General features: G+C 37.8%; 1 protein-coding gene across 2 annotated transcripts in view; it reads right to left on the reverse strand.

Moving 5' to 3' along the window:
• PTPN21 (protein tyrosine phosphatase non-receptor type 21) overlaps positions 1 to 18,322 on the reverse strand; it is a 42,311-nt gene extending 23,989 nt beyond the window's left edge. For both annotated transcript variants that reach the window (XM_032689740.1, XM_032689741.1), the window contains exons 1-4: positions 17,908 to 18,322; positions 14,097 to 14,470; positions 4,666 to 4,835; positions 1,945 to 2,042 (exon numbers count right to left, since the gene is read on the reverse strand). In XM_032689740.1, the coding sequence (XP_032545631.1) occupies positions 1,945 to 2,042; positions 4,666 to 4,835; positions 14,097 to 14,276 (448 nt within the window). In that variant the 5' untranslated portion in view covers positions 14,277 to 14,470; positions 17,908 to 18,322. The remainder of the gene's footprint in view (positions 1 to 1,944; positions 2,043 to 4,665; positions 4,836 to 14,096; positions 14,471 to 17,907) is intronic.
• Between the last annotated feature and the right edge of the window lie 249 nt (positions 18,323 to 18,571).

Genomic DNA, 18,571 nt, shown 5'->3' on the forward strand with positions numbered 1-18,571 from the left:
TTTTAATATTCTGGCTCTATCTTCTTTACTCCCTCCTGTCAGACACCTGCAGTACAGCACCAATGACAGCTCTAACTTGCAGCTTTACTCAAACACTGCACAGAGCAGCTGGAGCATCCTTCAGCTTACAAGACTTCTACAGCTCCTTGCACCCAGACATGCAGAAATTGGGAGCTAGAAGCCTTCCCAGACTCAGGGGTATGCTCAGAAAGCACTTAACAGTTTATGTCATGACAAAGAGCATCCCAAGAAATCTCTCCATTTTTCTGTTTCCAGGAAAAAAACTAACTACCATTTCAAAGAAAACAGTCTAAACTGGAAAAGTTCTGTACCAGCCTCAGAGGAGAAACTGTGGAAGAGCAATCTGCATGGAAAGGCTGCTCCCAAAAGTATAAATACAATCCCTGAGTATACAGATCCTATTTACAATACCACAAATTCTCATCTCTATTAGTATCATTTTAGAGACATTTAGGAACCAACTTTGTATTAAACATTAACAGTTAATATGCAAGTTATTTATGATGAAAGGGCAGCACTTGAGACATTCTACACCAAACAGCTCTTGAGATAAATCAGTGTTTAGAAGTAGCCTATTGTAATCGTATCAAATACAGATCATTCTTGAAAACAGTTCACTTGGAACTGCAAATACTGCTTCTGTTCACTCACCAGCTAAAATTAACTAACCTACCTGGTATAAGCTACTTCACTCATCAGAGCACATTGATTTATGACCTACATTTTTTCTGAGTTGTTTTTTCACTGTGTTATCAACACATACAGTTTATCTCTTACACAAGACTGAAAAAGGAAGGTGAAAGCTAAAAGGATAAATACTTTCCATCTGGATGAGGATTATATTGAAAGATTTCTATAAACAACCCACTGAGCAGAGGGACATTTACACTGTCCAAAGATATGAAAACAACAAAGCAAGATTTTTCAGTTGAAGACTATTAAAACCTGGCTTGGAATTAACAGATTCACTGTTATACAAACAAGGCACTAATATAATTCATCCTACTCCACTGGAAACTACATTTTCAGAAAACTTAATCATCGTCTTTATTGTGATACAACCAATACATATATATAACTAAAAAAAAAAATACAAAAAAAAAATCTTTGGTTGTATATTCTGCCAATGATTTTAAGTTTCTTTCAATTTTGGCAGATTTACAACTGCTGTTAGATATACTGAAGTGGCATTCACTGTGAATGATATACAAATAATAATACACAAACACACTAAACAAAGCTGTTGCTGTGGAAAACTTTGGAGATATTTAATATCAAACAAGCATGTTAGCAGGGAATACCAGACATGGTCAGTGCAGACAGACTTAGTCCTCATGTATATTCTGTCCCATCTGACTCTAGTTAGGAAAAACAAAGCTGCCACTTTCATGTAGATATCACAGAAATGTGTTTTTGAGAGTGATTTCAACACAGGAATTGCTAACAGTCTTGCTTACTAGCTTGAAATATTCTTATGTATTAGGATATTTGGGAGATAAAGTGGAGATACAAGTACAACTGTACATTCAAATTTACTTATTTATGAAGACATGTCTCTTCTCTTGTTGCTATGACAGAACAAAGAGTCTTCATTAAAAGAAACAGAAGAAGGGTCTGTTGATGTAAGCAGACATCTAAAGCCTTTGCCCCCAAAGGAACTCCAATGTCTAATTCAAATCCAGCTCCTGAAAGTACATATTAGATACCCAGGTACAGCTCTGAGGACTGCACAGAAATACCGAGTTCGGGGCCACTGGTGCAAGTGCTCCCTCTCCTCAGCCCATATGAGGACATTCTAAGGAACAAGCCTTTCATAGCTTACTGACTTGGGTCTTTGAGTGATAAACAGAAAACATGCAATAGAAAATATATCATCAAAGTTTCTGATGCAACATTAGCTAGTTGGCACAATTCCTTACTTACCCTGAACAGCCAAACCAGCCAGATGTATTGCTTGTTCCAGTGTGCAAGGAATGTTGCCCTCCAAGACATCTTTCTTTAATTGCAGATAATACTGATACCTACATGGAAAAAAAAAAGAAAAAGCTAACATGGGCTTCTTAATTTAAACAGAGAGCAGATTAATATGCCTGCATTTCCTATTCCTTTCTGCATTCTCAGTTTGAGTGGAGGGTAGTCACCCTCATCATTCAGATCCACTATTTCAAGGCCTTTGTTAACTCCTGCCTCCCTTAACTTTCACATATTATTCCAGAATCAGTGATCTTAAATAATCTCCACAATTTCTATCTACTCCTATACTGTCACATTTTTTTTTATTTTTACCTCTTCCATCCTTAATGTTGCTATTATTGTCCCTAAACAATGTTCAGTAAACTGCTGCTGTATTACTGCCTTCTCTTCCAATAGATCTAGCACTGCACATCCTCTCAATCCTGATAGTGACTTTCATTACTGCATTACAACTTCTGAGTGCATTTTATTCTCATTTGCAAGGCACCATTTTTGTCCTTTAATCTAACCTTTCCCTGTGTGGCCTCTTGTACATGCAACTTGCTGCTAGCTGTACCATTTGTTCACAGTCTGAGCCATTATTTTCCTGAATTCTTCTCCCCCTTTCAGCTTTCCAAGGAATTCCCTATCTTGAGCCTAAAACACCTCAAAACTGCCATTACAGCTACACTGACTTGGCCAAGAGATACATTTGTCTTCTATAATTCTAGTTTTAAAAACTTCTTGACCTCCTCATATTGTATGTCAACTTTTGTGAAGCAAGGCTTTAATACTAAGAACATGGAAGTATGTGCTATAAATCATTCAGTGATTAAAAAGCTCAGGTAAATGCCACATACATTTTATTTATATTAATTGATAGCTCTCTTCCCTCACTAATTGTTAAATACAGTGACAATTTATAAATATTGTTTAGACTCTTCGAGATCCTACTATAAAAAACCAGTACACCATATAATAGTACATAACATCCTTACACAATACACAGAAGAACAGCTGGGACTAAACCCAGACCTTAAAAACAAAGAAAGGAAAAAGCCACCACATATCAAGGCATTTGGAGAAACAAGTCTTCCCAGTCAAGAAGTGGAATGTAAATCCTTTCCACATAAACACTATTAAAAGTAAACATACAGATGAAGAATCTTAACACTACCTCAAAATAGCACAAATGCCATCTCTTTTTATTTATGACATTTCCATTTCCTGGTGTGCATTAAACATATAAGTTGCTTAAACATGCTCAATTTCATTTATATTGAAAAGGCATGAAAAAATGCACAGATTTTTGAAATTAATTCAGACTCTTACTATCATATATCAAAGCAAGCACCATCCTATAGGACTTGAGTATAAGGCTGACACATAGATGTCTGCTTTCTACCTGGCAGTACACTGCAAAATTGTTGCTAAAGCTCCAGCATAAACATCATATTCTTTAAACAACTGCCAGAGAAGACTATTCAAGGTTTTTCAGGCAATTTAGCTATTCAATGCAACACCATGACATTTATCTTACTCTAATGCATCCTAGTACACCAACAAACACAGAATCTGAATCAAAGATTTTTAAGTCAGTAAAATTGCTGAGAAATAGCACAAAACTGGAGTTTTCAGGAAAAAGATAATCTTTCAGAAATCATAAATTGAACACTAAAGCTGCCAAGCATTGAGCAACAAATAACAGCAGCAGTGTCTGCACCAAGAGGCTTATCTCCCTGAAAAGCTTTCACACCACATTTAGCAGGAAAGGTGTCTGGCAGGGTATTTTAGCAACACAGTATATAAACACAGTTTCATGTAACCACAGAATAAATTAAACTGGAAAGGACCTCTGAATGATCATCTGGTTCAACTCCCCACTCAAAGCAAGGCCCACTTGAAGTTATCAGCTTAAATGGGTTAATTAATGCAAGCACATATTTCTTAAATAACAAATACGTTTGTAATCCAGTTACTGGTTTTGTACTTATTTGCCTATTAAAAATAATCATTAAATCAGAACAACTATACACTTTAAGCCACTAGAAGCCAATGTATAGGCTCATAAGAATAACTGGCCAGTATACATGCTCAATTTTACTCTTCCCCTGTAGTCAGCATCAATTACATGATGTTCCCCAGTTTCACAGTAGAAATGTGTACATGATATCAGAAATAGCATCTATATTTATGGTTCAGTGATACACAAAAAAAGTCACAAGCTGAAGCTTAGCCTGTAGCTTGCCAGTGGATTGTACTGAAAGTACAGAAAGTACTGAAAGCAAAACAAAGGAAAGCATAGCTCAATAAAATCTGCACCTGCTTTGTGCAGGATGGATGTCCACAAAAGCAACATATGGCTCTTCAAAGCAAACAAAAAAAAAAAAAAAAAAAGAGACAAACATAAAGAGTCTAAAACAATTAAAAGTCTGACCATGCAAGTATGCCTGTTACTTAAAACAGGTTTGAACAGATTCCTAAGATCACAAAAAAGATAGTTGTTTGCTTAATTTATCACATATTCCAAATATTCCAAAGGTAAATAAATACACAGTTTGAACATAAATTCTGCCTAAAGTAATTTTCATTTCTATAAAGGTGAGGGAGTGGAAAACAGACAACTTTTAAATAAACCATACATTTTAAGAATGCTGAAAGCAAATTTTTAGACACATGTAAGAGGTTTACCTGGTAATCTCCTGCTGAAGCTGAGAAACAGTAGGCACATAGAACACTACTCCAAAATACACAGTTGGCTCCAAGGCATATTTGTCCAGCTGCTTTTTCAGAGGCTTGTCCAAATCTACCCATCTGCGTTGATTCTGCTTATTATAATACCACAGGCTGAAATACGTAATCTGAAAGAGGCATTTCAGAGATGAAAAAAAGTTAATATTGTGATATTAGATAAAATGTATTGTACGAAAGTCTCGCTACCTAGAAATAAATGGTTTAAAACAGTAAGGTTATGGGTTATTGAAAACTTCAGAGAACTGCAGAGACATTTAACATCAAAAGCAGACACTAATTCCAGATAACCAACCCACATACATAAGGTCCTCCACCTAAAACAACACTAAACTTACTTTTTACTTGCAAACAGTTCATAACTCTTTTGTGGCAACTCACAGATGTTAGCAGTAGGCATTCATGTGTGACAGGAAAGCTAAGGGAAGTGAGGAAGGCAAATAGAGACTGACACTGGACAGCAGGAGAGCAAAGCATGGCTCCTCTGGGGAAAGGCAGCCAGGCTCACATGGGATGCTGAAGGACAAAAGTGCACAGGACAGCTGGTCAGCCAAAGGCAAGCACATTAAAGCATATGCATGGTTCACCCCATAAGCAAGAAAACGAGCAGATACAGAGGAGCAGCTTGAGTGGGCAACTCCTGCCAAGCCCAAACACAAAACACAGTTTGCACTGGAACAGACACCCCGAGAGGCTGAGGGGTGTCACCCCAGAAAGTTAAAATGCCACTGGACAGCATCTTGAGCAACACAATATAACCCGGATTAGATCTCTCTGAGAAGGAGTCTGGATCAGAATATTTTTCCATTGCTCCACAACATGGTTCTAAATCCACACTCCAGAATCACTCATTCAAATTTAAATTTCTCCACTATGTTTAAACTGATTAAAATCTGCTCCCACAGTACTTATTTCATTCAGTTCTGGACCAGCAGACAGACATGAACTGGAAACTATTCATGTTATTATCATAGAAAAACAAGATATCATAATTAGAAGTGTTTTAACTGAGGGAGGAAGATAAGTGAATATTTCGAATTCCCAGCTATGTCTGTAGGCATTTACATGGAAATTCTCCAAGTCCTTGCTACATATACTTTATTATATGTAGAAATGGTAGAAATACCAACACCTTTAATCCAACACTTTTTTACGTATATTCAGATGTTTTTAACATACAAAAGAAAGCTACTAAGGATGAAGTTTTATAAAACAGAGGAATATTCATCATAACGATTTCTTTTCACCAGTAATTTCTGTGAATTAGACATGGAAAGACTGTCTACTTAGCAAAAAAACTGTTTACTGTTGTTTTGTCAGAAGGTCTAGCATTTTGATAATTTGGAGCACAGATTTGAAACTCATTGGGGAGCAACAAACAGATGGTAGTAGAGAAAGGCCACTTTAGTACATTCCTGCAAAAACTCGCCCATATACACATCTGAAAATTCATATACATAAATTTTCTTAGTTTATAGTCTAAACAGGATGAAGAGTCTACCCTCATGGGACTCCAACTATTCCTTACAGCTCTGACAGGCTATGTGTGCAACAACCACAGCACAGGCAGGTCTGTTCCATCCCAAACTTCACGGGCAGCAATGGAGTCAATGTTCCGTATCAGCACAGATCATTAAGTCATTTGGAGCACAAAACTCAAGGCGCAGCATTAAATTAATAAAACCCTCTATTCCATAACATCTCTGGGATAATAGCAGAAGTAGGAAATCAGAGCCAACTCTAAGACTCTAATGTTCCTTTGACATTGCATACTGGCAAAATATACTTCTTTGCTGCTCTCTAAATTAGCATCAACAGAGTTCTATGTGATTGTTAGTGGGTTTTGGTGTTCTGGGTTTTTTCCCCCAGTGTTTAAAAAAAATCCTCTAAGTTAAAATTACTGCTACCATGTAATTGCAAAATTAGTATTCACAAGATAATAAATAAATATGTTAGAATGAAGTCTGCCCATTTAGCCTTAAGATTCCTTCTATAAACTCTAATACAACTCTGGTCCTCTCTGATAAAAAGACATGCTTTAATAGAGAAAATAAATTGAATTACCACTGTTCATATAAGAAAAAAGTAGCTTTTTCAGTATAGAGTAAGATATTTGGAGAAAGTGCAGAATGCTGATATAGACAAAATAGTTTCATGGCTGGGGAAGTTTAAAAATCATCATGGAGAACCAGACTACTTCCACATCAGAAACAGAGTTCTCTTGTAAAGCAAACCCTACAAACCAAATTTTTCACAGGTGGATGCTGTGTGCTCATCAATTCTGAATTCTGAAAGCCAAGAGTCAAATTTCGGAAGTCATAAATACTCTGAGTTTCCAGGAATATTCCAAGGAATATGGCTCTGAATACAAATCCTATAAATGCTGATTTCTGAATTTCTCAGTCCAGGCATACAAAGTTTATTGATACCTTAAGGAACATTTGCTTTTATTTCTATTCTTCAATCCACTAACCATTAGGCATAGTGTGTGGGGTAACCTCCACCATCCCACAAGGATATTGTGAAGACAGTATCTAAAGATCTGTAAGATGTTAGGAAAAAAAAAACAAACAGTAGTACCACAGAAACTCCATTATGAAAGAAATATTATGTTCACTGCAACATCACATGCAGAAAATAATAAAATGTACCAAATGACTGAGTACGTCTCAATCCTTCCTGTGCACTGAGTAAGGAAAGGAACACATGTAAAAGGTTGTATTTCTTTTTCATTACAAGACTGTTGACACCATGCACTCAGTCACAGGAGCCAAAGTCAGACTGTGATGCTGACACTCTGTAACTTCTGAGGGTTATCAATGCAATGAATGTAAGTAAATTAGTGGACCAAAAAATAAAACAACAGTTAAAGTTGAACTATATGCCAGGAGCTACTTGATCTCACTTGCTAAGAAGAGCTCAAAAAAAGAAAGCCTTCTGTGCTGGCCCAGCCCACTCATCTGACAGGTCAACCACATCAGCCTCGGGCTGAGCACAATCTAAAATGTGGAACCACAACATTCTGTGCGAGAGCAGCAGCCATGGCAGAAACCAAAAGCAAAGGGTAACAGCTACAGCTGAAAGACTTCAATAAAGGATATCACACAAACACATTTGGAAACCAACTAAAAATATGCAAAAACAATGTGTAACAATTGTTTGAATAACTCATTTGCATCCTTGGTGTACTTAAAATTCATAGAAGCACAGATGTATAGCAAAGGTGAGGAGAAAAAGAACACAAACTTCTATTAACATCACCGCTGTTTGAAACTCTCTGATGTAAGATACTCCTGGTTCTACACCCTGAATCTAAACTGAAGGTATAGACAATTTTTAAGGCATGATGATCACTTAAACAGATCTGTATCTTTGAAACACTGACTGCTTTTTCTGGCCTACATATAGAACAGAGTAGTAACTGGCACAACAGACTATCAAAAATATTTCCACATTTTAAAATACTCTCTGGAATCCAGCATATCTTTAAACAAGCCAACCAAAATACTATGGACCAAAGCTGGTCTCCTGACTTCTATGCAAACCTTTCACTTTACTTCAAGGGCAGAATTTGATCCTGTGAGTTTTCAGAGGACCTTATGCACCCTGGAATATTCGCACTGATTAAAATAGAATCCACTTTTATTCATTGCTAAAACATTTTATTATTAGCAGCTCAGGACAACATCCAATACTAAAAAGAATGGCATGACATAATTCTTAAAATATGTTAAGCTGTTAAGATTAAGACTACTTTGAGGTTTGTTTATTTTAGTGACTTATTCATGACCCAACCCCTCTAAAGAAAATCAAATAGAAATAAAAAGAACATATAATTTCTGCACAGTTATTTTCTACCTATTTGCTTTCTGACACTAGCAACAGGAATAGTAAATATTTTTGCATAAAAGTTCAGGAGCTATGAAGAACACAAAAGTATCAAAAGCCCAACACAGTATTGCATCAGGAACAGTGTGGCCAGCAGGACCAGGGAAGTGATTCTTCCCCTGTACTCAGCGCTGGTGAGGCCACACCTCAATACTGTGTCCATTTCTGGGCCCCTCAGTTCAGGAAGGATATTGAGGTGCTGGAGCTGGTCCAGAGAAGGGCAACTAGGCTGGTGAAGAGACTCAAGCACAAGTCCTGTGAGGAGAGGCTGAGGGAGCTGGGGCTGTTCAGCCTGGAGAAGTAGTGAATTCTCCATCCCTGGAGATTTTTAAAAAGATACTGGATGTGGCACTTAGTGCCATGGTCTAGTAACCGCAGCGGCAGTGGATAAAGGGTTGGACTTGATGATCTCGAAGGTCCCTTCCAACCCAGCTGATTCTGTGATCCTGTGATCTCACAAGTTGGTGGGAGTGGAGTGACTTTATGATTGAAGTCCACCAGACTTCCTAAGCTAAGCAGAGGAGTTTCATCAGGTATGAGTGCCATAAAACTACATTACTGTAAGTGATTCTGTTAAATCTTTTGGCATGATGTACAGTGAGACTCAGTGAAGCGGGGCTGATCGGTCTTAAGAGGAGACTAAAGTAACATCTTACTGTGGACTTCAATTGCCTAAGAGCAGGTTACAGAGAAAATAGAGCCAGTGTCTTCTTGTAAGTAATCACTGCAAGAATGAGAAGTACTGGGGACAAGCTGCAACGTGGGAAATTCCAATTAGATCAGGAAAATAATTTCACAACAAGACTAGCCAAACACTGGAACAGATAGCCCAAAGAGGTGTCAAATCTCTATCCTTGGAGGCACATAAATTCACCCAGGCAACCCCTGAACCATCTGATCCAAGCCAGCCCTCCTGAGCAGAGAGTGGGACCAGCAACCAACCGTCAGAGGTCCCCTGAGGCATAACAGTGTTCAGAGTTTACTTTGAACTTATGTATTTAATAAAATATTTCCCAGTTAATTTCATATCCCCAATTATAAATGTCACAAAATATGGCGTAGGATACAAATAGACTGGAAAAGAGAATCGTTTGCTAATGGTTAATACAGTGCCTTGTAATTCACCTACCTGCCTCGAGGGTACAGTGACCTGAGGAATCACCATCCTAAGATGCTTAAATTTTGATTGCTTTACAAAAGGCAAAATCCAAATTCGAAAGCAGTCTAATAATACTAAACAATAAACTAGTGTCTTTCCTTCAGAAGTAAAGAAAACCTATTCTGTCAAAGTTAGTATAAAACTGTATAGCAATTCACAATGAAAAAAAAACCAAGTGGTATATTCAAATTCTGCCCTAACTTTATAAAAAAGCTAAAGAAACCAAGGGCAAGGCTTTCTAATTGCCACTACTGTTTTCATGGAAAAACCGTAATTTTGTGCTGCTCAGTATAATAAGACTTTATCTGCAAATACTTTATCTGAATGTATATCTTCTTTTGTTCAGAAAAAGAAAGAACTGAAACAGTGATTTTGAGTAACTCTGTACTTCAGTTTATCTTGGTTCCCACATTATAATTATAGCACACTTATAATTAATATATGTTTTAGATGGAGTCAAGTTTGCTTTTCAATGAAGTAGCATTTTTAAACTAATCAGATTACACACTGAAGGTCTGCATTTTTATATACATTCCTCCATGACAACTTCTCCTTCTCTAATTTTAAGGAAAATTTGGTTCAGAGAGGCAACCACAACAGTTCAACTATGAGCACTGCTTCTCCTTGTATTTCTCCAAGAATCAGCTACAAATTTGTCACTCTGATACAAGGCACAAACATAATTATGTCAGTAATCCCTCTGTCATACTTGGCCCAACTTTTATTTGCCAGTCAATATGGTTAATGATACATTTAGATGTAAGAATATTTATGGTTGCACTTGGTCTTATTTTACATATACTCTTTTCATATGAAAAACACGTTAAAGAAATCACCAAATGAATTAAAGACTTTTTTGTGTGTGTATTTTCTCCAAAAAAGAGTTGATATTTTAGAATTCAGAACAAAATTTTACAGCATAGTTCAAGCATTTCTGAAGCACTATTCCAGAACTTCGAAGTCATTCAGGATCCGGATAACCTTGGTTCCTTTTCCTATTCATGTCCAAAACAAACACAGGAACTTGCATATGCACAGCACAAACTCTTCCCAGAAGTTCTCTACCATTGGTTCTTGTACTCTACCACATATCTGCAGTTAAGTCAGACTCTGCTTGTATACGGGAGCAGAATTTGCCCCTTCTTGCTTGTTTAGAAGTGTTATTAGTACACAGAAAAAAAAGAAAATTAACAAGAGAGAGAAACCAGTTATAGCACCTCCTGCCAAACACTTCAGAGATATCTAGCTATATTATAATTTTTTTAAAAACTCTATATTTTCAAGGATTTTATTTGTATACTCTTGCTCTAGATGCAAGATGAGCAGTGTTGCACATGCTTTGTGAGGTGGTTAACAATCAGAGCTCTCAGCAGTTTGTAAAAACTTGTAGTTTCAGAATGGTTTTCTGTGACAGCTTTTTGCATAAATCAAATTTGGTTGTAGTTCTCTCATAGGATGAAAGACAGACTGTGCTACAAAGGGTAAGTAACTTATGTTCACTGTTCCCTTTGGCTTCTTTCCCCAGTTCCTCAGTTTAAGAGAGTTGGATTACATACCCATTGCTGATAAGTCACATTCTGGGAATACCAGAAAATAGACTTCTTAGTTTAATGCATTCATTTCACTTTTCTATGAAGTTTACCATTCAGTAAAAAAATTAAACTGTCAACATACGTAACACTGCCTAAACTCTATGTGTCCTTACTAGTATACAACTTGAAAATTGAGCAGTACCAATTGGAAAATTGAAAGAAAAATAGTGTTTAGCCACACAAAGCATAATTTCAAGACTATTGATTCACATAAAGATCTATTGAAACAAATATCTTAAAAGACAGCATACTATCAAAAATAAGCTGTTCGGTTCACTGGCCAAATTCAGTAATTTCAGACTACACCAGAAAGAAAGAGGCATTTACAAATGTTACCACTGAATGTGTAAAAAAAGGTAGAGGTTCCCCTCATGCCTCATGCAATAAACTGTTTTGAAGATGCATGGGAACCGCCTGTCTTAACTGTGTAGGCCATATACAGTAATCCAAGACTGACCTTGTATTTCAGAATGACACCGAGCCTCAAATAAACACTCATACTTTCATGTTTAACACTTAGAATTCACACTCATGCTTCAAGGGTGCTCTGTACATTAAAAATATGCAACATCTTATGGAAAATCCTTTGTATTTTACAGTATCAAGGACTAAAGTTGTCCTTGCAGCTTTAAGAAAAGTGCTGAACCAATTTTTTTTCTGAAAACTTTCTACTAAACAAGTAGTCTGGAAAGTAATTTATATCCCTATTTTTCATTCCCTTTAATTGCAACACATTTTCCCGCCAAAATAATCCATGCAAGAATGCATGGCTGAAGGAATCTGCTCAGAGTTCAATAGTGTACTGTCAACTCCCTTAGTCTGATATATGGCTCTTAATTGAGGGAATTGCATCTTTTGCTCTCTCTTTTTTTTTTTAAACAGATTTTTAGGAGTGATTTCAAAGAAAGAGATAATGAAGAATAGCTGAAAAAAACATGCCTCTCCAATGATCTGTGACTAGTTCAATAAAAGCTAGCAGTCATCATTCAGGAAGACAAAGCATTTGCATTTTGCAACCTAAATACAGTAAAAATTCTACACTTTCTGTTGACTTGGAAATTCCATCTGAAAGTTGATCAATAAAATCAACAGACTCTATTCACACAATGCTAACTAAATTCTGAATATATGGTATCTGATGTGTTCTAAGTAAACAAGAGTAGTTAGATTCTCCCTTCGCCAGAAGGAGAAAGATTTTTTTAAAGAAAAGTCATACTGTTGCAGAGAACTGAATTTTCCAAAATAACTGTACATGAAAAAAGTATTTGGAGACTCTATAAGAATGCATATTGCAACTGAAAACAAGCACATAAAGGAAGCACTTAGAGATTAATGGATTCACATCTATTTCATTCATATACTATTCTCCAGACAGAAAAAAGGAAAAGTATTTCTGAAAACAAATGACTACATATAGCATTTCCTACTGAGGATCCTACAGTAATGCATGCTGTGTAAAGTAATAAATGTTTGCAGGATTGAGTCCTAAATATATTTGCTCAGGATTTGAGCAAAGTTACAAACAGTTACCATTGCTTGACAATAAAAAGACAACATTTTAAAAGATCATAGTTATAAATGCAAACATTTATTATTACTCAGTTATTTTCACAATTACTCATATTTTCATTACCTAAGTCCATGGTTTTCATCCTGTATTTGAAACCCATAATCAAAACACCATTCTATGGCAGACCACATAACAGGACAGAAGCATATTTTTGAGAACAATGTTAGCAACACTAAACCTTTATTATTAGTTTTCTCTCTCCTGTTCCTCAGAATTGCACATGCTGTCACAATTCAATGACTACAAAATGAACTAAACCTTTTGAGACTCTAGGGGGAAATGTCAATTCATCCAGGACTAAGAGCATTCAAATACTGCAATGAAACAACCGGTGTTCAACACTATAAAGCATTGGTTCATATGTTGGTAATCTATGCAGATTTCTATAAACATCTTGCAGCTCTGTATTTCAGAAGGGAATCACTCAATACAGGAGATATATGAATAATCACTAAATGTGAGGAAGAGCAAATTTCAGTTGCAAAAGGATCCTTCAAACTATTAGGTAAGGAATTTTTTGGGAGAAAGTCAGATGGAACAGATATATACAGATTTATCTAGCGCAAAACAGGTTTCCTCATGAAGCCAGAACTCAATCTGTATGTCTACATGCGTGCTCCAAGACAGTGTCTGCAAACATGTTTGTGGTATTTCAACAAGCAAGACAAATAATTAGTCACTGCTACACTTATCACATTTTGTGCTTTAGGTTCTTTTCACAGCACTAATCCATCAGAAAAAAAATACATGCACACAAATAACACTCTTTCATACCCCTAGCTAAAAGTTGACTCAAGTCTTGCAGTAATTCTTAACCATGTGGTTTAGGTAGAATTTTTTCTTGTTTTGTGGGGGTTTTTTTAAACAGAATTCTCAGCATTGTCAGGTTTAAAAAACAGTTCCTTTGTTTATCACTGTTAAGCTTTATCCACTGACACTTCTCACGTGTTCTCCCCTTGGACATTCCCTAAGCTTTAACGTCGTTTTGCAACTGTTTTGGAGCAATCCAAGTCCCCATAAAGAACAGAAGATGAATAAACCATGGGAACACAGGATAGCTGCTCCAGTAAATAAGCTGATTGCCCTACATGGTATGGATTCACCACATAGGATATCTCTCACAAGAGATAAATATTACACTTTTGCTCCAGAGTTCACTTACCTCCCGCAATTCAAGCCTCTGAGCCACTGCTTCCAGACTTTCCTGGCCCGTGCTTTCCACTGACAGCGTAAACTCCACAAATTCATTGTTGAGCAGCTGGATACGAGCCACCAAGCAGCTCTTGCTGGATACTGTGTAACGTCGAGTTCGTTTCAATTTTAACCCAAAAGGTAGAGGCATCTTCTTTTTCCCCCACAGATGGCTACTGTTAAAGAGCTCCTACCACCGGGACCTTGAGAGGGGACGGGAAGTTGTCTCCTCTCAACAGGTAAGAAGCTGTAAAGTCTCCAGAGATCAACCAGCAGCAGCAGTATCCATTAAAGACAAGCAAGTTTTCCACCAAGAAACAAGCAGAAGAGACATCCACTGGAATCCTAGTATGGAGCAAAAGAGAAAGAGAATAAATACAAGAATCAGAAATACTTTGACTGAAAGGGGAATGGTAACATGGGAAAAATAACATGTATATTTTTTCTAAATCTAAATAACCAGTCTACTTTTCCAAAATGCAGAGCTGTTATGTATTCAAATAATGAAATAAGTACCGGAGTTTCTGGTTTTTCCACAGATGACACTGGTTTTTGGCGAGTTGATTTCTTTTTTTTTTAAACTCACAAGTGAATAATGAGTCTTAGTCAAATGTGGCTGCAATATCTTAAAATAAGTATGTATAAACTGAGTCGGTATTTAAATGAAGGACTTCTACGAAGTCCAAGTTGCCTTAGGTATTTCTAATACCAAACAAAGCCACTTTCTCTACAAGCAAATCCAGCACTCTGGCTTGTTTTTCAGAGCATCATACAGCTCAGCCACTATCTGTTGGTGGATTAAATGCAAAACCAAGCCCCATAAAAGATTAAGGGGGAAAAAAAGAAAGGCAGAGAGGCATTAAAGGTCACACCTTAGCCATTTCCTACCAGATAATTAAAATGTAATTCCTCTAATTTTCTCTGAATTACAGCTAGCTGTGCCATTATTCCTCATGCTAAAGTTCTGTATGATGCTTCAGGTTATGCTTTGCTTCACCAAAAGAGTACATGAATTCTGAGAACCCTTTATTTTCTAATTTTTCCTTGAAAAACATACTCATTCCCAGGCTAAAGGTAGCCACCTATTTCCCCACCTTTTCCAAACACCTTCACACCTCCTCTCCTGTCAACTCCATCGCAAGCTTTGCCTTTCTCCTTTTTCAAGTGTTTTCTTAGTGCGTGCACCCTGATCTAAGAAATTTGTCATAGAATCATGGAAAGGTTTGGGTTTGAAGGGACCATAAAGATTATCTAGTTCCAACCACCCTGCCACGGGCAGGGATTCCATTCACTAGACCAGGCTGCTCCAACCTGGGGCTGTGTGAGGCAGAGCAGGGCTGCAGGAGCAACGTGGGCCATGCCCGTGGGCCATGCCCGTGGGCCATGCCCATGGGCCATGCCCATGGGCCAGGCATTGCCGCCTGGGATAAAGCCACACTGCTTTCTCTCGTCTCTGCCGGTGGACCTCTAGTGGCAGCGTCGCCCCGCCTGAAAACGGAAAGAAAACAGCAGCCTACTTTTTTTTTTTCCTTGTCAGGCTGGTATGTATTAGTAGAACCTATTAAAAGGTGTAATTCAATTTCCCAGGACTCTTAGGATGACCAGACAGGAGCAATGTGAGAATACCCATTTCTTTGGAACGGGTGAACCGGAAGAAGTAGTCTTCCTATCACACCTGTTTTTAAACTCAAAGGTATAGCTATAAACAAACAGATACCACATACTGCTCAGACCTTTATACACCTACCTAGAAACTTAATGTTATCCAACACAACCTCAAACTCTTCAGGCTGAAAACCTTGTATCAGCCTCCCTATTCCCTTGCAAGCAGCACAGCAAAGAAGAAAGGGAGGCAGAAAGACGCTAAAGACCTTAAATGGGGAGAAAGAGGAGGCAGCATGGCATTTTTCCCTAATGACATCTTTGCAACTCTACTCTAAAGAATGACCAGAAGCATATTTCATGACCACGTTTCTGATAATCTGGAAGCAGCTCTACCATCCTACACAATCCCTATCCTCAACAGATACCACTTAAAATCTTAGCTGAATAAGAAAAAAACCCTGACCCAAATGTCAACTAATTTATCTTTGGGTGAAGCTGTAGAATAAATAACAACGGATAACAGGTTTCCCTGTAAAATACAGGGATATACAGGGAATCCTAACTTTATTACTTGCTCTGCACTTTGATCTTCCAAATCCAGCCCTGCTTGAGCAGCATGCAGGGAATGCTCTACAGACAGAAGCTTTTAGTCCCCTGCCCACTGCCAGCAGAATCTCTCACTGGGTTTATTCCTGTTAGAGTAACTTTTGGCTGATTGACCTCAGCCCGTGTCCCCAAGCTTCCACCCCCCCTTTTCCAATACATTCTTTGCACAGTTACGCACTTTCTTTAGTGCTACAGCAATGAGGAAAACCAACTTACTCCTCTCTTTGAAAGCTGCAGTTAGAAATGCAGTGCTGTTTAATCTCAGGTTTTATGTAGTACCACTGAATACGAAAGATTTTCAAACTTTTGTGCCCATATCAGGCCATTAAGAAAGTATTCTAAGGGCTTGGAAAGAAAAAAAAAATAATCATTAAACAAAGGCCAACCAGACGGGCGAAATTTTCAAACCACCTAATGCTGACATGAGGAACTCTCAGACTTTCAGTTATTTCTCTATGCAGACAAGTAACAATGCCAGCATAGGAAGAAGTTTAGAGTAGAATTTTCAGAACATGCCAGCCAGGAGCATTCTTCAGGTTAAGATCCCTTGTTTGCATTTATCGGTCCACTGAGCATTTTCCCTAAATGATTTCATTTTAACTCAGTACATGTCTGACATAATCTTCATGACTTCTGAAACACATTTATAACAAGGAAAACTTAAGTAATTAACCTCCAGACCACATCACAAAGGACCAACTAAAAGAAAAAACTCCTGACATATAATAAATACTGTAGAATAAAGGCAAGTTTGATGAATAACACTGAGCTATCATTCAGTATCTTCTACTGATAGCCATGTGTAGTTCCTGCAAACACAGCTGTGCTGGTTTTATTCAGCAGCTGAACATTCTGCAGTGCTAGGTGGTCTCATATTTGCCTTCTGCATTACTTTAAATTCAGACACATCTGCATTGTTTTAAAGCTCCTTTAGCAAAAATGAACTACATACTGCCAGGAGTTACAAATCCAACTAATGACCTTTACAGTAACAGGTCTTTATTTACCGAGCCTGGAATTTTCATGCAACAGCTAAAAATGTTGTTAGTGGCCAAAGTTTGTATATCTTAACAGAATCCTGTAGTTTCAAAAATGCTATATTAGAATTTCAGCAACATGGCCATGACGGATGTGTGACCACTGAACATTTTCTCTTTTGCCTACACTCCCCACTCCCTCAATTATTAGTATTTTACTTTACAAAGATTTTTTTAACAGCGTACATGAATGACAGTAATCAAAATAAAACTGCAATATATGATGGTGAAAAAGGGTTCCTATTATTTCAAAGGCTTGAAATACATATATTTATTTCAGAAATAATTTGGGGAGCCAGAAAAAATAATCAGAATACTCCACTCTCCCCCTGTTTTACCAGTTAATCTTTGACATGACTCTTGGACTGAGAGAGCAGCAGTAAGTGCGTATCTCAAACCTCCCCTACCTCCAGAAGCACAGTCCCACCGCCTTTAATTTTCAAAAAGTAAATGCTTGAAACTCTTCACCCTTACACTACACAGCAGAGAAGTTCAGCCGCTACGTTTTCACTCTGCCTGCTGTTTTCCCCTTACCTTGCAGAGCGATCCAAAGACACCGAGTCTCCTTTCACATACGTGTAGCTGAAAAAAGCCCTCAGTGCTCCAAGACTTTTTCTCCCGGAGCCATCTCATCTGTATTCCTCGGGAACTGACTTACTGTGTTCCTCTTGTCCGAAACAGCTGCTATCTCGGCTAACCCACCTTCTTCTCAGATCGCTCATAGTGAAAACATTCCTCACTTCCTGTCTCAAAAAACTTGCTCTGGATATCATTCCACTGGGTAAAGAGCTGGGGGGTGGAAGAAAATATTACAACAAAATAAACCTGTGCCAGCCAGCTCTTCAGGCGGCCTCTTTCATGTGACGCTGTGCCGCATGAGCGCAAACTGCGTTCTCAGGAATATTTTCAAATCGGCCGTCCCTGTGTGCCTCTGTGTGTGTGCATTTAATTTCTTTTCCTGGAGGCGTTCCCCTCGCTCTATCCATGCGGAAGGATACGCTGAAAGAATTAAAGCGAAGGCCCGTATGCTTGTAGCCCATTACCTCAGAGAGTTGGAATGCCTGGCAGGGAGAATGTCAGCAATGAACAGCTGCTTCTCTGGCTACAGGGGCACTACAGAAATAGGGGTTACAACAAATAGCAGGCAATCCTTGCTTTTTTTAATCATATGATCATTTATTTTAAGCCTTTCCAATTA

This window comes from Chiroxiphia lanceolata, chromosome 6 (assembly GCF_009829145.1).
Source record: "Chiroxiphia lanceolata isolate bChiLan1 chromosome 6, bChiLan1.pri, whole genome shotgun sequence".
NCBI classification, from domain to species: domain Eukaryota; kingdom Metazoa; phylum Chordata; class Aves; order Passeriformes; family Pipridae; genus Chiroxiphia; species Chiroxiphia lanceolata.